This window comes from Hippichthys cyanospilos, chromosome 10, assembly GCF_059441005.1.
Source record: "Hippichthys cyanospilos isolate Australia breed blue-spotted pipefish chromosome 10, RoL_Hcya_1.0, whole genome shotgun sequence".
Classification (NCBI taxonomy): domain Eukaryota; kingdom Metazoa; phylum Chordata; class Actinopteri; order Syngnathiformes; family Syngnathidae; genus Hippichthys; species Hippichthys cyanospilos.
The window spans coordinates 2,687,526-2,707,500 of record NC_142378.1 but is presented as its reverse complement, the minus strand read 5'-3'; the positions used below and the strand labels follow the sequence as shown (position 1 = coordinate 2,707,500).

Here is a 19,975-nt window from a genome sequence, read left to right as displayed (position 1 = left end):
GAAAAAAGAGATGTCACCCTGTGCCGGTCAGATATCAAGTTAGTGTCAGCACGCACAAACAAATATTTGTAGATGGGGATTTCCATTTCCCTCCGCCCTGACATTTCTTGACTTTTGTTGCACTTCGTAACAACACATGACTTTTTGTTGACGTTTGAGGCATAGTAACAGTTTCTAGCTGCTTGTACTCTTAGCAGCAGTTGCTAAGTGGGTGAATATTAAATATTTACTATGTTTGTATGTCACACTTAGCTATGCATGTGACAATAATTCTCTACAATCTTCCCATATTTCGCAGTAGGGTATTTTCAAATGTTCCTAGCTTAATCTTTTAGTGACAGTTTGAAGCGTTTTAATCATTATTTTTGCTAACTTTTGTAGCTGCTTGGTTATTTTCCAATTATTAGTTATTTTCCTGTTAGTTGTATCCAATTATTTTGCTCAACTCTCGCACTCTTTACCTTTTTGTTGGACCTTATTGTTGTATCAGTTTTTTAAACATTTTCATAGATTTTTACTAATTCTTAGTCTTTTTTTTCCCTATCTAATGTAATTATTTAGCCATTATGTTTTTTTAGATATTGGTCTTTTTTTTACACAAATAACATGTCATATACAACATTTGATTTTCCAGGATGACCCTAACGCATTCCAACAAACATTTGGACTATAATTTTGCGAAATGTGGTCATTTTGCTGCCACTTTTAAGTTCCAAAACCTGCTTGTTTTCCCCTAAGGTGCTGATCCCCATCTCGCTGTTCGTGTCCATCGAAATCGTGAAGATCTGCCAGGTTTACTTCATCCACCAAGACATCGAGCTGTACGACGAGGAAAGCGATTCCCACCTGCAGTGCCGCGCCCTCAACATCACAGAGGACCTCGGGCAGATGCAGTACATTTTCTCCGACAAAACCGGCACGCTCACGGACAACAAAATGGTGTTTCGCCGCTGCACCGTGGCAGGCGTGGAGTACTCGCACGACGCCAACGGTGAGACGTCAGAAAGACTGAGACAAAATCTTTGCTACTCTTTATAATGAGTTGTCGTATTGTGCGTCTGTGGTGTCCCGCAGCAAGACGACTTGCCATGTATCAGGAAGTGGACTCGGAAGACGACGACTGCCCGTCTCGCGGTGGGACGTTGCCCAGGCGAGACAGTGTGGGCAGCCACCACAGCGTCAAGGTGGTGCTGCGCTCCCACAGTACCAAATCTCACCGCAGGACGGGCAGCAGGGCAGAGGCCAAGAGAGCTAGCATCCTGTCCAAGCACACGGCTTTCAGCAGTCCTATGGTCCGTGTGTCCACTGTCCCCACTGGCCTTATCGTCTTTAAGTTTCTCCAGTCCTTCACTTTTTTCTATTCTGTGTCCTTTATGTCTCCTGCTGACTGTTTTTAAATTTCTATTTACATTTTTTAGTTAGATATCAAAGTGAAGGAGACTCTAAAGAAGACCTCCTCTCCAACGCTGTCCCGATATCCTCCTCTGGCTGTCTCAGTTTTCCGCTGTTTTTCTGTCACTGTCCTCTTTGTCCTACATTATCTCTGTCCTCCAAAGTTTGTTCTTCCTAGTCCTCCATCACCTTTTCACAATCCTCCAGTTTCGCTGTTGTCTTTCACTGTTCTCCTCGGCCATCTGCTCCCTCACTCGTTGATAAATGTCTTACCGTGCCGCAGGAGAAGGACATCACACCCGACCCTCAGCTGATGGACAAAGTCAATGAATGCGGCAGTCAAATGGACTTCATGCGCTTCCACAGCCAGCCCGTGTCCCAGCTGCCCTCTGACCTTGGCGACATCATGGATTTCTTCATCGCATTGACCCTCTGCAACACAGTGGTGGTGTCCTCGCCCGACCAGCCCAGGCACAAGGTAACCTCTACACACGTCTTCTCACAATACCGCCCATGTCCTTTGAGGAACGTGTTTTTCACACTGCAGGACAGTTGTAGTTTGCTCATTTTGGCGTTTGTGTAGTCATCACTATTTGTCAACAACTTTCACATCAATGTCCTCTCCTGTCACTTCTGTTCTCCTTTTTTTTTTTCTCCACAACATTTCCTTACAGTTAGCACCACCGTGTCCCCAAGTCTTCCACTGCTTGTTTTCAACTTTTTCTGTCATGCACTGGGTCTCATATGTCACTTCCTTGTCCTGCACTGTTAATCCTCCCAGTCCCCCCTCCCGTCATTAACGATGCCCCATTGTCTTCCAATTTCCTCCATTGTCCCTATTATCCCCCAACCTCCTCTGCAGTCCTCATGCACTTGATAGCGTGCCAATTTCTCTTCGTCACAGGAGAGGATGTGTGCTATTTTTTAAACTAACGTACAAAAACAGCTTAATCGCATTTTTTTTTTTCTTAACTCCCACGATGTGTGTAATTTTTGACCAAAGAAGCATTTTTTTTTAAGTTGTCTTTGGTTTCTCCCAGCACTCTGTTTTATTTGATGTTCTTCATTCGTCTCTCGGTTGTACAGTACGTCCGTGTTTTGTTTTGTGTGGGTGTGGCCATCCCGGTCAGAGGTGACGCTGTTTACCAGCTTGCTTGTCTCGCCATCTAATCAGATTCTTCATATGATGCGGAAATATCACCCGCGGCTATTTGTTTGCTTGCTTTGTCCTTTTTTATGCCACTGTAATTGTTCACCTTTTTGTTAGCACACCCTTGTGCTTTCACCTGAATGATTTATAGGTTCAAGATGCATGCATGTGATAAGGCTGGATGCCAGGAGGCCGCACGGTCATTCAGTTGGCACCGCTATTGTACTGCGCTGCCTCAAGGGACCAGCAAAAAGGTCATATGCAAATGCTGCGCAGTACGAACAGTACAAATGGTGTCTCTTTGTTATTTTTAATGCCAAAAACCCTGATTCTTCACCGATGAAAATGTACGGATGATGCCCAAAGCTCACCCCGTCGCATTCATTGAGCCATGTCTAAAATTGAAGTAAGCGGATGCTGTAAAACGTCTCAAGGAGTCATTCACAAAATTAAGCAGGAGGTCCACCATTTTGAAGGTACATTTCCCAGCATTTTCGCCCGCACCGTTGTTTCTCAACCCTTTTTCAATGATGCCCCCCTCCCTGCGAAATATGAACGCCCTAAACCAATGCAAAACATTTTTGGATGAAAACCAATGATTTCAAACAGGAGGCTGTGCGTTGCTCCTTAATAAGTCATAAACATTTATTTTCAGTTATTTAAAGTAGTGGTTTGCAACCTTGTTTCAACGTGAAACATTTTTTAAGTCACATTCTCCCTAACCAGCGCGAAGCATTTTTGGATGAGACCGAAGACTTTAAAACAGTGGACAAAACAGAACTTTAAAACAACAAGTGCTTACGTGTTTAATACGTGGATACGTGTTTAATACATTTTGTAACCACATTCGTTGTTGTATAGCTTGGCATGATATGTTTTATTCCCAGCTCATTTTCTGGAAAATTAAGTCAATGATGGATATGCTGTCAAAAATTGAGCGCAACAATGGCGTACCTTTTCCAAAGGAATCAATAAAACACAATTCAGTGATAAGTCGTCGAATGTTCCAGATTATTTGCTCTCAATTTAAAAAGGAAATTATGCTTTCTCCTTCACAATGTTAAAAAGCATTCAATTAGATTCGCCGATGCCTCCCTTTCTTATTCCCAGGGGTACTCATTACCTCCATTTGAAAAGCACCGGTCTGCAGTATGGGTGGAGAATCACGTTGATTTTCATCCCTCCGTATGTCCTCCAGGTGCGGATGCGGTTCGAGCTCAAATCCCCGGTCAAAACCATCGAAGATTTCATCAAACGCTTCACACCGAGCCGCCTGACCTCGGGCTCCAACAGCAGCAGCTCGTCGAGCCTCACCACCAACCGTTCCTCCACCAAGGGCTGCTCCAGCTTGCTGTCCTCCCCCTCGGCTGAGAGCACCCTCACCAAGTTGGAGGAGGAAGCGGCGGCGGTGGCGATGTCAGCGCACTCCTTCAGTTCCTCGCCTCCCACCTACGACGGCAAAACCCGGAACCCGGAGGGCGCGGACCTGCGTTATGAGGCAGAGTCGCCGGACGAAGCGGCGCTGGTTTACGCCGCCAGGGCCTACAAGTGCTCCCTCGTCGGGCGTCTCCCGGATCAGATGACGGTGGATCTGCCCCACCTGGGAAAGCTGAACTTTGAGCTGCTTCACACTTTGGGCTTCGACTCCACCAGGAAACGAATGTCCGTGGTGGTGAAGCACCCGCTCACGGAACAGATCACCGTCTACACCAAAGGAGCCGACTCTGTCATCATGGACCTCATCAAATCCCCCAACACAGGTAGGACTTTATAAACACCTCAGTCCTTTCCACTAAAGTAAGATATTTCAAGATATTTCATATGTCAAAGAAAAAGTGGGGCTAAATAGTGAAATTGGAAGTACCGGGGAGTGAAAAGGGGAAGATAAAATAGATACAATTAAAATCTGATTAAAGCCAATAAAGGATGAAAAAACAAACAAACTTAATGACATGTAAAAGTAACAAAATGCGAGGATAAAAGTAAACAAAATAGGAACTTGTGAAAACCCGCAATCATGGGATGGGATAAATCCGACTGGAAAAAATGCCAAATAATAAAACGAGTGAAACACTTAAAAGAGTGCTTTGATGACTTATTTCAAGGTATCAGTTCTCGCGATGGCAGCCGATAAGGGAAAACCACGACAACTTTCCATCACAACTCAAAGTCATGCAAGATGTTTTGAAATCATGCCTTTCCCAGACAGTTAAATGTGTGCGCTTACCTTGAACCTATTAAAAAAAAGAAAATCACAACCTGCTTGGATACAGTACTCCCCCTCTGTGGTGTCAAATCATTGTTCTATTTATCGTCCTATTGGGGATGTTATTATTCCAGGCATACAAAAGAGCCCTTGCATACACGCAGTTGCGCACGGCGCTTGGCCACTTCCCAGCACGCCATTTGACAATCGCTGGCAAACACTCCGATGTTATGACCCGATATGAAACTACTCATTGCAAGTAGAGCCATAAATCGCAAAAATGTTTGGCCAAAATGCAGCCAATAAATTCCTTATTCCCGTGTTAAGGCTAACCAAATGAAAATATGTATTTTTTTGAAACCGTACTGCTGTTTGGTCTTCTTTCTCCTTCGGGTAAAAATTTGTCTGAGCTTCGGAAATTCCGCCGGGAGCAGGGCTTGGTTGTGTTTTTGTTTTTGCAATTTTTTTTTTTTTTTTTTTTTACCTATAGTGCAAAAAAAAAAAAAAAGTGAGTGCTGTGAAGATGAAGCAAGTGATCCCAATTTAGTCTGATAAAGAACTGGGCCTGACAGATGTGGACTTTTGGTGTCAATAGAATTAAATTCTGATAATCGATTAATCAACCTCTTTATTAAAAATAATGTATCATGAATAAAATTGTTTATTTTTGGTACTTTAACAATGACTTAAAACAGGAATTGTAGCGAGAACATTTGCCTGTTTTTTGTTACGTTACTTTGTGGTGATATATATTAATGATTCTCAAACTTTTTTCCTCAGCTGATACCAATAGGAATGATCAACTCTTGAGTGGATCTGATACCAAGTATCGATACCACTAATATTTTTCCCCCCAAAAAATAATAACATAGTTTGCGAAATAATCCTAAAAGATTAAGAACATTACCATTACCATGATGTTCTTGGCCAGGAAGTGTTATATTTAAGTGACACAAGTCCAGGAAAATTTCAGAGGCACTTCCTGTTTTGATTGTGCATTATTTGCAGTAGCATCTAGCTTACATAATTTTCTCCCTCAATAACCATTACCAGAGGTTATCCCATCCTCCAGCCAACTCCCCCCAGTCCAGAGGTGCACAACACTGACTACAGTGTTTCACCATTTGGTGCTGACAGCCAATTAGAACACAGAGCCGGTGCAACCTATGTCCAGGCGGACGCTTCATAATGGCTCCATTCACACGACCGGGGAGTTGTTCAGTGTCGCTATGCTGATGCTGCCGCTTTCCGAATGCGCGCCGTGACGTCAGCTCGGTGGAGATCTCTGCTGGCCCGAACATTATCAGAAGCTCTCGTCTAAATTCATATGCTAAATTTGAAGCTTTGGTCCATGAATTTGTCTCAGTTTATTCCCACTCACCCATCTTATTTCCCACATGCTTCTCAAATACACATTTTGTAAGGTTTATGTCTGAAGATTGACATGACCATTTCTAAAACCTTTCATTTGTTTCAGTGTTGTTTCAATGGTATGTTTTAAATACATACTCTATGTGGTTTGAGTTTGGGGATTGGTGTATAGAGTCCAGAAACTTTTTTGTTGCTTCTGTCCCCTGTTTTTTCTTTCACTATCTGCTTTAAATCCATAACTTTTTGGCTTTATGTTGGTGATAGATTAAGTTTTTCTTCAGTTTTACCTCTTGCATCTAATTCTTTTGACATTGGTTTAACCCTTTACTGGGCACAGCGGCCGATTTCGGACGATAGTCTAACAGGCAAAAATGACCTTTATAGGCACACGCTTTTCTATTTTTAAGTTCTAAACAGGCAATAATTTTCTGGATTTTAGAGAAATTTAGGGGTACGTTAGAATTGAAGCCTGTTTAGACTATCAGTAAAGGGTTAAATTTGTGCTTTATAGTCTAGAAATGTTTCTTTTGTGTTAAATTTATTCCCCCTCCCTCTTTTGGGATTAAGTCTGGAGATTAATATGACCAGTCACGTAAGCTTCCGCTTCTCGCCTGTGATATTATTTTGACAGTATCTTGTAAATTAATGCACAATAGGTTTCGAGTCTAGAGCTAAATTTGGCCAGTTCTTAAAACGTTCCACTTCTTGCCTCTGTGATAGTTTTGGATGTGTTTTAAATGCATGCACAATAGCGGTGTTTCTCAATTGAGGCTAAAGATATCCTTAGGGGTGCGTGAAGGCACTTCAGGGGGATATAAGAAATTTCAACCATAGATATCAGCAAATCAAATTCAATCCCAGGATGTTTTTATTTGCTAAAAGCAAATTAATTGTAACGCAAAGCAAGTATTGCTAAAAATTTGCTGGTTGGGAAGTGTTTGGCTGAAAAAGTATTTTATTGAATGTTACATTATTGCAAAAATTTTGCAAACCCCTGCCGTTTAGGTTTCAGCCTGCAAATTGACCCCTAAAACCTTTCATTTTTTTTTGGCCTTTGTTGTTTTTGATAGTACATTTAAACTGCATCTCTATTGGGTTTAAATTAAGTTTGGAGATTGGCAGTCTTAAAAAAAAAAAAAATCTGCCAAATTGCTGCCATTGCTATTTTAACCTTGTGTTTAAAATGCATGCGCTATAGAGTTGAGGTCTGGGGATTTTTTTTCGAAGCATGTTCAAGATTCTATAGTTTGGGCGCATTTTTCTTCCAACAGCCAGACAAAATGTTTCCTGAGACTTTCTGAGTCATTTCCTGGTTGACAGATGCACTGTGTAATGTCTGCCTTTTGCCTATCAAAGCTCTCCACTTTCTATCGCAGGTTGTCTAAATATTTTAAAGAAAACATTTAGAGAAAATTTAATAACGATAACGAGCCACGCTCATCATTCTTAAGATGGCTGACAGCTTATCAGTGCCTGCAAGCTGCGCTGTTATTACATTACAGCCTGGCAATCTCTCCGGTTGTTTGGCCCGCAGACACGAGACTGGTGATCATGTGCAGCTCCCCGTGGGGAAAACACACACAATATTGGATCATATTAAAACCGCTTAGAGAGTAATTGAGAGGAAACCTTGTCGGGTGTTTGCGCCGCAAAGCGAGATGAGCGGAGGAGGGCCCGATTTTGTACTTCGGAGATGCAATTAAATGTTGATATCACGAAACAAATATTTGCGGACTTTTGATATCGTTAACGCTTACGAGTTCCGTTATATGGCGGCCGGCGTTAAGAGGTGCGAACGCAGATGGCGTTGGTGAGCCTCCAAACGCCGCGCCGACGTGTCAAGCCTCTTCTGCCAATCTCATACGCGTCTCCTTTCTCCTCCTGTTTTCTCGTGTGTGTTTCCAAGGTAACTCCAAGGGGAAACGGCAGAAAAAGATTCTCTACAGGACGCAGAACTACCTGAACCAGTACGCCGCCGACGGCCTACGCACGCTTTGCATTGCGAAAAAGGTAATCCGGGGACGCTCCGGTTTTAGAACTTGGAGCAGATGATCCCGCCTTGTCCAAAGTGCTGGCATTCTTCATGACTCACCCGCGATCTGTGCCTCTATCCCACATTGCTGATTTATGCCTGTGCGAAAACCATCACCGCAGTGCGGCCATAAAACATGTCTGGAAATGTATTTGAGCGTTTATTTGATTTCCCTAAATATCAAGCTTGAGGTTCATGTACTAGTACACCATTTGTCTTCGCCAGCAGGACAATTCAGTACACTCGTGGATTGATTGTGTCGTACGAGTAACGTATTTTTTTTAACCAGTCAAACTCATTCATTGCCAGCCCAGTAAAAAATGAATCTTTCACGCCTATAGCCGTCAATGGTAGTGAATGGCTTAGAAACCTGTAAAGTGAAATCAGAAATTGGTATCGATACATTATTATGGATTTGCTTATAATTCTTTAGTCACTTTATTTTGACGATCGGCAATGTATTGAGGCGGGAAAAAATGTGCGTCCAAATTTGAGACCTTGATATGAGACCTAAATATGAAACCTTTTTAGCATTTAAAAAAGCATCAAGATGGTTTATAGCCAATCTTTTTAACCCCGATTCCAATCATTGGGATAACCTTATACATTACACACAGTAATTACAATGCATTATTGCATTGTTAGCAATTTCTACGCTATAAAATGTGTCTTCAGATAGGATTTACTGCTTTAGAATGCCTCGTTATTGCCTTTGCGTATGCGCAAGAAGATAAGGCAAAACAGAAGTAAAAAAAAAAAAAAAAGGCGTCTTGACAACTATTGATTTCAGTTTGGCTGCTTTAGAGTGCCTCGTTGTCATGATGTGTCCTCATTTTATATTCTCTGTAGATATGTTTTTAAACCATTCAAATAAGGCAGAGATAACAACACACTTCTTGGTGGTGTTTCAAATTTCGAACACATTTACAGTAATTTCAAGGACTAGTTAGCTAGGACTTGCCCAAAAATGGCTATTCTCTGTTTTACAGCAGTAAACCTTGCCAGTTACCTACCGTACCACTACGCGTGTTAATTTCTTAGTAGGACAACTCCATGTTCCTAATAAGGCAAAACTGTTCACCGACTGCGTGCTACCAGTACAAATAGTAACATTTCATAAAATATATTCTCTATCGGTCTCTCTGTCTCAGTTTTGCCTACCAGTCGGGTTTAGTAATGATTCCTGTGTGGCAAGCATAATGGTGTATGAGTAAAGTTTAATTGTGTACTAATTAGTTGTTACTACTGAGGACAAAGCGAATACTACTAAGTGTGCTATTCAGGATATTAAAAAAAAACAGCTTTCTTTACACCTCCTCTTATTTGGGTCAATTCGCCCGGGCCTCGCTGAGATCAAATTCTTTGCTCTAATTTGCCCCCCCGCCAGGTTCTGACCAAGGAGGAATACGCCTGTTGGCTGCAGCGCCACCTAGAGGCGGAGACGGCTATCCAGGGTCGGGACGAACTGCTGTTTGAGTCGGCCTTGCGTCTGGAGACCAACCTCCAGCTCCTTGGTAAAGTAATGCTCAATGTAGGCCGTATTTACTCAAATTTTGGCCTGGATTGAAGCTGGATTATGGAAAATTAAACGCCTCATTCCATTTAAACACGAACCACAACTTCCACTGCAGTTCATATCAATCATAAACACCGTTGGGAGCACTGTTCAGCGTCATTATTTTTTTGTGCCGAAATACAGAAAAGATTTCTCAAAATGTTTGAATTATTCACGGTCAAGATGTTTCCCTCGTAGGCGCGACGGGAATCGAGGACCGGCTGCAGGACGGCGTGCCCGAAACCATCGACGCTTTGCGGAAGGCCGGCCTGCAGATCTGGGTGCTGACGGGCGACAAACAGGAAACGGCCGTCAACATCGCCTACGCCTGCAAGCTGCTGGACCCCGAGGAGGAGATCTTGACTCTCAATGCTGACTCCATGGTGAGCTGAGACTCTTGAGGCAAAGCCTTCTTCTCGTTTATAGGACACTGTACAAGGTAGAATAGCAAAACATGGGTGCTATCAGACACCCAAAGAAACTAAATGAAATTGTGGAAATAATAAGTCTCAAAAATGGAAACAGCAATCACCCATTCACCATAAATGGAGGAACATTGTCACAAATTTAAGGACTCTTCAAAAAACAGGTGCAAATGGAAACATCAACAACAATTTTACGAAAAGAAAACATCCGTTTTTCTGACTTTTGCCTCAAACACAGGTTTATTTTCAATACGTTTTTTTCTTCTTTTTTTCATTTTTTTGTGACTTCAGTTGCATCAGATATTTTTGAATGTCTTTTTTGAGCCTGTGTTTCCCTTTTATTTCATTTTGTTTCCTATGGTCGCTGTTGCTTTCTTGAGATTTGTCACTTCTTTTTTATAGTTCCTTTTGTGACGACGTTCCTGAATGTTTCGTGTAGTTCTTTCACGTTTTCACTTTTGCCACTTTTTTCCTTGACTCGTATTGGAACGTTTCCTTTTTATGACTTTTTATTTTACTTTTCTTTTAATACTTTCTTAAGGTGTGTTTTTTCATGATTTTTAGCCCCCTTCATCTTCTTTCATCTTGTTAAAAGCAAATCTGTGTTTTAACACTGTCTTTGTTTAGTCTCATTTTTATTTATTTTCTAAGTACCCTTCTTCCAGAAAGGAAGCAGGTTGCTGTCGTCTCAGCTTTTGATCCTGACCGCGTCTGTCTCGATCGAACCAGGAGGCTTGTTCCCTGCTCCTGGAGGAGAGTTTACACTACATCCAGGCCAAATTCCTGTGCGGCTCGGCCAAGGCCTTCCCGGCCGACCTGGCCCCCTTTCACATCTATCCGCATCATCCTCCTCCTCCTCCTCCGCGCTGGTCGTCCTCCCACGCCGCCGTGCACCGGCTGGGCCTGGTGATCGACGGGCGCACCCTGGCCTACGCCCTGGACCGCAGCCTGGAGGACAAGTTCCTGGCGGTGGCGCGTAGTTGCCGCTCGGTGCTGTGCTGCCGATCCACGCCCCTGCAGAAGAGCATGGTGGTCAAGCTGGTGCGCAACAAGCTCAAAGTCATGACGCTGGCCATAGGTGAGCAGCTGCTGACAGCCCTGTGATTGCTTTTCGTCCATGTCCTTGATATCCACTATAACCCTTGTGTCACATTACAAATTATGGAAATTCCTTTGAATTTTTTGATGATATCGTCAAAGAATCAATGGGGAAAAAACTATAGGGAGCTGAAATTTCCAGCAGATGATTAAAACATGTCAAATTTCAAACCATTCCTATGTGATTGCAGCTGGGCGTGCGAGATTTTGTCTACAAAAATAATCGTTTTCCAAATTCCGGACCGTATAAAAACATTATAATTCCAATTTTTGAGATGCATTTTGATAATATCGTAAAAGAATCAATGCGGAAAATACTATAGGGAGCTCAAATTTCCAGCAGATGATTAAAACATGTCAAATTTCAAACCATTCTGACCTTTCTATGTGGTTGCAGCTGGACATGCAAGATTTTGTCTAAAAAAATAATCATTTTCCAAATTTTGGACCGTATAAAAACATTATAATGCCAATTTTTGAGATGCATTTTGATAATATCGTAAAAGAATCAATGGGGAAAAAACTACAGGGAGCTCAAATTTCCAGCAGATGATTAAAACATGTCAAATTTCAAACCGTTCTGACATTTCTATGTGATTGCAGCTGGACGTGCGAGATTTTGTCTACAAAAATAATCATTTTCCAAATTTTGGACCGTATAAAAACATTATAATGCCAATTTTTGAGATGCATTTTGATAATATCGTAAAAGAATCAATGGGGAAAAAACTATAGGGAGCTGAAATTTCCAGCAGATGATTAAAACGTCAAATTTCAAACCATTCCTATGTGATTGCAGCTGGACGTGCGAGATTTTGTCTACAAAAATAATCGTTTTCCAAATTTTGGACCGTATAAAAACATTATAATGCCAATTTTTGAGATGCATTTTGATAAGATTTTCGACATTGATTTTCCACCGATGTTTGCCAACACTGTGAAGCGGTGGTCAAAGTATGTCAGCGAACAGAAATGTTCTTTGTTGACCTGTGTTTCTCCTCAAGACAGTTGGTACTGGGTACTGATTTGATAGAAGGAACGTGTGTTATTGGTGTAATGCCTGTTTTTGTCCTCGTTATTCATGCTGTTTGAGTAGTCTTGATCAAGCGCCATGTTGCGTGGCCCGCCACTTGAGCTGGAAGATGGCCCGACACGGTGAAAGCAAACGAGACGTTTTACTTCCTGGTTAGACAGATCGGTACCATAAAAGTCATATTTAATAAGAAATTAAATGCCAATGTGCGTCATTTACATGCACATATTCGAAAGTATTTAAATAGAATGACTCGGCCCCTTTAAAGTCTGTGTTTTAGTCGTGGAACTAGTATACCAAGGAAATGTCAAAATAATAATAATATTTATTTTTTCTTAGGTGACGGAGCCAATGACGTCAGTATGATCCAGGTAGCTGATGTTGGCGTGGGCATATCAGGACAGGAGGGCATGCAGGTGACTCTTTCACATTAAATATTTAAATACAGTGCATTGCAAAGCATTAAACTCACTCTTCTGCTTGACATGATTTTTCCTCCTCAGAAAATAAATATTTTGAATGCTGTTTAGTCAGGTTGGGTGATTTACAACACATTTTCTACAGCTAATCATGACAGAATACAAAAAGCTAGATTTGTTTGTTTTTTTTTCTACCCTTTGGTGAATTGGGTCTTGAATGATCATCTTGTAATTTGTTGGTTAATGAATAAATAAATGAATCATGCCAAGTACGTTACACGACAGCATGTGATGGCGCTGCCCGCACATTATTTGTCCGTGGGTTCTTTCCAGTCGTTTTGCTCCTTTCTATTGTCAAGGTGGCGGAAGGACGCCTTTAATGGCTATTAACACTGTTTTACAAACCCGGCGGGAATCTTTATATGATCGGCACTCATTTAGAGAGTCTACATCCACGCTAATGTCACACAGAGGCCAAACCCGCCATCATCATCGGCATCATCATCATCATCATCCTCCGCCTATTCCTGCTTGGCTCGCCTTTCCAGGAAGGTGATCTTGCATAGCAATAACGGAGACTCCCAATTAACTGGCGGGTGTAGCACATCTGTTAAAGACTCCCGTCTGTAACGATGGGGAGGAGGTTTGGGGGGCGGGGGGGTGCGCCAGATTAATCACCGTTAGTCACAGGCGCGCTTAAAGGAACAGTGTTTGCTCCCATGTGTGCTGAGATGCACATTTCACAACTAGCACCGCTCACTATCGCTTTTTCGTAAATATAGATTGAAGCTGAAGCTTTTGTTGTTTATCTTTTTAAGACATTCTCAAATGCCACGACCGATTGCAAATAATCTTTCTTTGTATATCGAGTTTGTATATTTTCCATATACTCTTTCTAACTTGGTAGCATCGGTCATGATTGTGTTTGATTATTGGCCCGAGCGCTTATTTGATTTATTTTTAAGGACACTTGATCGATGTCAAAGCATTTTTTCAGCGCTTAACTCTGCTTGTGCTGTGTTCAAGGACTCAGTTGAATAATTGCATGCACATCATCATCAATTGAAAGTACACCGACAGTATAGTACAAGTCACTTCGATACCTCCTGCCTTACGCTTTCCGTGCACCCTTTTTAGAAGCTACGCTCCCTGGCTGCTAACGCTTGACCATGTCACCCGGGGTTAGCCGTGCCAATTACAGCGAGGCAAGCCTGGCTTGCCTTGGGGGAGGTTTTTGATGGGGGGATACAGTTTCAAGCACAAAGCGACAGATACGAAATATAAATAAATATAAGACACAAATATAACACACTTTTTTTCCCAAAAGCAGCCGGTGCTTTTTGCAGCAAACAGGAGCTCGTATTAGCTGAGGTTGTTACGGCATTATTTTCAATTTAAGAAACAAGCAGGCTGAACCAACGTTCGAGGCCTTCCTTGTTCATACGCAGGGATATTACTAAAACGGAGAGGATCATGTAAAAGTTATTGAGTTCTCCAGCTGATTTAATTAAGAGTGGCAAGGTAAGTAGCCGAGTGCTAAAATGATTCCATTTGACTCGTAATAATTGCAGTCTTTTAGCATATACACACAATCATAAACATGGTAAAATATGGATGCTGCGCAACTTTGTGAATTTATGGCAAAGAAACTTGAGCCGCGTTGCAAGGAAAAGAAAAAACTGCTGCGCGAGTGCATTCGACGTTACGCTGGCGAGGCGTTCACTGACCACTCATAATGTGGGAAATATGAAACACACTTAACGTAATGCGCAACAAATATGTAACTGATGGATAATGAACACTAGAAAATATGAAGGCTTTAAAACAATGTGACTTGTGCTTTGTCTTGCAGGCGGTGATGGCGAGCGATTTTGCCCTGCCGCGTTTCCGCTACCTCCAGAAGCTGCTGCTGGTGCACGGACACTGGTGCTACTCGCGCCTGGCCAACATGATCCTCTACTTCTTCTACAAGAACGTCGTACGTCACCGTCACCGCACTCCATCCTCACATGCTCCCTCTATTCACTTTGAGATTTCAGCGAATCCAAAAGATGATCATTGCCAGGCTAAAAATAAGCCTGATAGTCGTAATGATGTTTTTCACCCATAGATGTTCGTGGCGCTCATCTTCTGGTATCAGTTCTACTGCGGCTTCTCAGGCTCGGCCATGATCGACCAGTGGTATCTGATTTTCTTCAATCTGATGTTTTCCGCCTTCCCGCAACTCGTCACCGGCACGCTTGACAAGGGCGTGTCGGCCGAGACGCTGCAGCAACTACCTCAGCTTTACGTCAATGGACAGAACTCGGAGGTGGGCTTTTTTGTTTTGCTTTTTTCTCCTTGTTTTTTATGTTTTTTTCGGCTTTATAATTCTTAACTCATTCAATGCCAGGGACGTTTTTTTTTAAAAGTCTGCACATTCAATCCCAGATACCCAAGTATTAAATTGATACTAAAGTCCATTGAGGACTTCATTTGTATTGCCAAAAAAAAAAGTGCATGCCCGAAAAAAGCATAAATTCTTGTATTGGAGGACATTTTTAACTGAAAACGTATTGATGCTCATGTTCACCTGAAAGGAATACAAGCCATACATGTTCTGGATGAACATGATCGACGCCTTCTACCAAAGTCTCATCTGCTTCTTCATTCCGTACTTTGTGAGTTTCCTCGCCATCTTTGTCCCTTATCCTTTGCCGTCATTCCTCCGTTTGAACTCGGCCTTGGTTTCCTCCTCAGGCCTATGCAGACTCAAATGTCGACCTGTTTACATGGGGGACCCCCGTCACTACCATCGCCTTGTTCACCATTTTGCTGCATTTGGGGGTGGAGACCAAAACCTGGGTGAGAAAAAAAATAGATACCCTATTTTCCGCACTATAAGGCGCACCCTCAATCAATGACATATTTTAAAACTTTTTCCATATATAAGGCGCACCGGATTATAAGGCGCACCCTCAATTAATGCCATATTTTCAAACTTTTTCAATCACAATATAGTAATACTCAAAGTAATAACAATAATAACTCTAAACGCTGAATAGCATAATAACTCAATGTCAATACGAGCGACCTTGTTCAACCGTAAACACACAAAAGAAACAGGTAAAGCTTACTTTATCACTTCATTCCCCATCTACCAATTTCAATATTGATCCATATATAAGGCGCACCTGATTAAAAGGCGCACCATCAGCTTTAAAAAAAAAAAAAAATAAGGCTTTTAGGTGCGTCTTATAGTGCAGAAAATGCAGTACTTTTTTCCCTTAGTCATTATTTATTATCCTTCATTATTTGCTGTTTTTCATTGTTCATTCATTGTTTTTTATTTTTATTCATTACTTTTTTCCTTACTGTTAAAAAAGAGGTTTAAAAAAAACGGAGGGGGGGGGGGGTCAGTGGGCATAACCATTTTATTATTCAGGGGTAGACGCACAAAAAGGTCTCAAGAATCCGCGCTTCAAAAGACACAATATTTCGGTCTGAAGTGGCCATATGTGATATTGATTTTTCTTTTCATGTTCTTGAAAAATCAGCTCCCACGGCAAGGTTCATTTGCTCCCATCACACTTAATAGGTATTGCATATCTATCATAGACTAGAAGACCCACGAAAAGGACCCGTGCCCCAAAAAGACACACATTCTAATCCCTCTTTTCGTCCATGTCATTTCTCTTTTTCCAGACATGGATGAACTGGCTATCCATCAGCTTCAGCGTGGCTCTGTTCTTCACGGTGGCGCTGTGCTACAACGCCTCATGCGCCACCTGCTACTCCCCCTCCAACCCTTACTGGACCATGCAGAGGTTGCTGCAGGACCCCGCGTTCTACCTGCTCTGCCTCATCACACCGGCAGCCGCGCTGCTGCCCAGGTATGTGCGCCAACTCTCTCACTACCAACATCTGTATAAACACAACACATTTTTTGGATGGATGGATGGAGCTAACAAATGGATGGATGGATGGAGTCAGTTTTGATTATATATAGCATATATATAGGTATATAGGTTCTCAAACCTCAGGGTACTCGAAGGACCGCCAGGGGGTACTCCAGATTTTATTTTTTAATTGTATTTATTTAATTATTTGGTTTGACCCAATTTGTCACTTAAAACCTCTCGTTACGTTAAGTTAATGATTTATTTTTGTGTACGGATCATTACTGTGATCTCAAAAGAGGACACTTTAAGTGGATTATTTTTGTGGACAAATATTTATTTATAATAATGTACTATTGTTTTTGGTAGCAGGTCTGACACTTTATGATGATTATTTTTGTGGACAAATATGTATTAATAGTTAAGTTAATGATTTATTTTTGTGAACAGATATCTACTGTAATCTGGAAAGATGGCGCTTCATTTCCAATATTTTCCTGCGGACAAATATTTGTTTATAATTTCTTTTTGAGATCAAGTCCGCCACTTTATGTTGATAACTTTTTGCGGACAAATATTTATTAAAAATCAAGCTATTTCTATTTGACAAAAAAATATCTTCTATGATCCAACAGAAGACACTTTATATTGATTTTTTTTTTTTTTGTGGACAATCACAAATGACTTTTAAAGGGTTCTAAAGTTTCATAAGTCAAATCGGACATACGCGGCGGCACGGGAGTGTATTTATTTATTTAGCGGTAGCGCTCGAGGCATTTCCCATCGACTCATTAAAAGTTTGCGAAGCAGCTCCTCCTCGCCGCCGCGGCTCCATCTCCGTCTCCGGATGTCTCCACGTCTTCGCCTCCGCGCGTGCCGCACTTGCACCTTTTGTGTCGATTTCCCCGTCAAATACTAATTTCACCCACTGTCAGCTGGAATGACTATTTATTCCTTCCAAGTTTTACGTCTCAACCTACTTCTCCAACTTTGAAGGTACGTCTACTAATATTCATCTCTGGCTTTTACTAACATTCGTCGCTAGCTTCCTCTCATAATATGCTGCGGTTGTGCTTATTAATACTGAAAGTGGGAAGACTTGTTGAAATCATTGAACATTTTGTAGATGTATGCATGTTGGATATGTACTGCAGATGTATGTATAAGTGTATATTTATAGTATATGAATGAGTGTAGATATAAACACAGATAAATGTAAATAAATGTTTTTTTCCTGGAAAGGGGGCGGGGCCTAAACTCGAAATATGTAATCTGCCCCATGCTCCTTTTTTTTTTGCTTCATAAAAAGAAAAATGTACGACGGACTGTTTTTCCTTTTGTTTTTAGTCGAAACCTGACCACGTATGTTCACGCGTTGCAGATATTTCTATCGCGCTTGTCAAGCCACCATCTTTCCCAGCCCGGTTCAAGCGGGGAGACAGTTGGACCGGCTCCCCGCCAAAGACCCCCGCAGGAACATCCCGTGCTTGGGAAAGATCAAGACGCGGGCGCGGCCCGACCCGGAGACCAAATCCCCCGCCCCCAAAGACCGCCGCCGCCCCCATGAGCAATCGGAGCGTCCCGACGCCAGTCTGTCAGTCCGGATCCACCTCCCCCCCGACGGAGGCGTTAAGTACACCAAGAAGTCGCAGGAAAGACTCACCGTCGGCTGAAGTGCCTCAGCCTTCCTCCCGCCCTTTTTTTCCAATTTGCACCTTTTTTTTTTTTTAATTCTATTTTTCCAAAGAGCTTCTTTTATAAAGGATGCAAACAGGTACTTTATTTTATTCTAATGTTATTTGGGGGGTCAAAAGAAAAACTGGATGTTCTTTTCATTTGCCTCCATTTTCTGGAGAAGATGCGTCTCAGTAGCGGATGGGTCTGAAACTGCCTAGATTTTCTTTTCCCTTTTTTTTTTTTTTTAACTTACAAAGTGCTTTGACGCAACAGCGGCCTTGATTGTGTCTTTCTAAGAGGATTTGTTTTCAGCACATAGTGACCTCGGTTCATTGCGGAGAGTTAGTGGCACACTAAAAAGAGAGAAAAATGATAAAATTATGAGGGGGGAAAAAGTCATAAAAGGAAAAAGGAGTTTTGAAATAATATTGTGGTCTTAAACATTAAGGGAAAAAAAGCTTAGAGGTTTCAAGAAAATGTCGCGATAATGAAAGAATTGGCAGTAATTCCACTAAATTTTAACAATAAAGTTGCTTGAAAAAAAAAATCATTAATATTTAGTAAAATAGAATAGAAATAGAAATTTAAACGAATGAATATCAGGAGTAAATGCCAAATTAAAAATTACGTGAATAAAATTGATTACAAAAATAAAGAGTCAAATTATAGGAGTTTTATAATACAATAATTAATAATTAGTAAGGCACAAAACATAAATTGGTGAATCAAAGCGTCTTAAATGGCGTAATTTATTTGAAGGATGTCAGGTTTTATGTCAAAAAGTTTTGAGAAATAATAATAATACATTTTATAGTTGTTTATACAGAAAGTCATAAATCACAACAATAAAACCAGGAGGATTCAACCAAAAAAGCTTATTTTTAAATTTGAGTAAAGCTAAATTTCTGAATTGCAGGACTTAAAAATAAAAATCATAAAACGTAAGAATAGTCGTATCAAATGGTGAAAAATTTTAATAACATGCAAATTTTTAAACTACAAGGTTGGATGATTAGCAATGTCGTTTTTCCCTCCTTTCTGCTGTGGCTCTATTTCTCGCGCGTGTACATTTGTGCGATCCTTTTGCTGGATGAATGCTAATGCTAATGTTTCATATACACATTCCGTTGAAAAAAAAAATCAAAGATGTTCCAGTTCCATCTTGTGGGACTGATGCTTATCGTCTCATTGTGTTTTAACAGTGTTTACCAAAGATGCCTTGAAGGGGTTAGCTTGCAGCTAGCAAATTTGGCTTAGCCTAGCTTAGCTTCCTTTAGCAACTCCTCATGGCTGCATCTTTTTTTCATATCCAATCAAGCTGGGATCGGAGGCAACGTCATTTTTCGTTTTTGCCAAAAATCAAAACGTTCCAGGTTGTTAAGCTTGTTACCGTTTTTACTTGAAGGTTTGAAAAAATGTTTCTGTTCTCATGTTCAGCTGGAAACCCACAAAAAAATACGTTTGAGTAGCCAAAGGAAAGAAATGTTAAAAGCACTTTGACATTTTCAGACGTTCCCCTACCGCCAATGTTCCGTTTGGTTCCCGTGAAGAAATGACGTGGACCTTGAATAAATGAATGCGCCATTCTTCATGTATGTTGCATTTTCCACGTACGTGCCTTAACACTGGATAATAAATGTTATTGTTCCCTTGTTGAAGAAAGCTCGTTTTGTTAAAAGATGGTTTTCGATTCCTCCGACATTTTGATGCTTCGTAGCATAACCAAAATCTATGAGCAA

General features: G+C 41.3%; 1 protein-coding gene across 1 annotated transcript in view; it reads left to right on the top strand.

Annotated features, from left to right (window-relative positions):
* The window catches only part of atp10a (ATPase phospholipid transporting 10A), a 27,865-nt gene extending 7,967 nt beyond the window's left edge, over nt 1–19,898 (top strand). Inside the window, exons 7-21 of the mRNA XM_088425024.1 lie at nt 739–991; nt 1,075–1,292; nt 1,676–1,870; nt 3,741–4,302; nt 8,026–8,129; nt 9,539–9,665; nt 9,905–10,089; nt 10,861–11,209; nt 12,602–12,678; nt 14,534–14,659; nt 14,792–14,992; nt 15,261–15,341; nt 15,421–15,525; nt 16,366–16,553; nt 17,941–19,898. Of these exons, the coding sequence (XP_088281150.1) occupies nt 739–991; nt 1,075–1,292; nt 1,676–1,870; nt 3,741–4,302; nt 8,026–8,129; nt 9,539–9,665; nt 9,905–10,089; nt 10,861–11,209; nt 12,602–12,678; nt 14,534–14,659; nt 14,792–14,992; nt 15,261–15,341; nt 15,421–15,525; nt 16,366–16,553; nt 17,941–18,232 (3,063 nt within the window). The 3' untranslated portion in view covers nt 18,233–19,898. The remainder of the gene's footprint in view (nt 1–738; nt 992–1,074; nt 1,293–1,675; nt 1,871–3,740; nt 4,303–8,025; nt 8,130–9,538; nt 9,666–9,904; nt 10,090–10,860; nt 11,210–12,601; nt 12,679–14,533; nt 14,660–14,791; nt 14,993–15,260; nt 15,342–15,420; nt 15,526–16,365; nt 16,554–17,940) is intronic.
* Nucleotides 19,899–19,975: the final 77 nt, after the last annotated feature.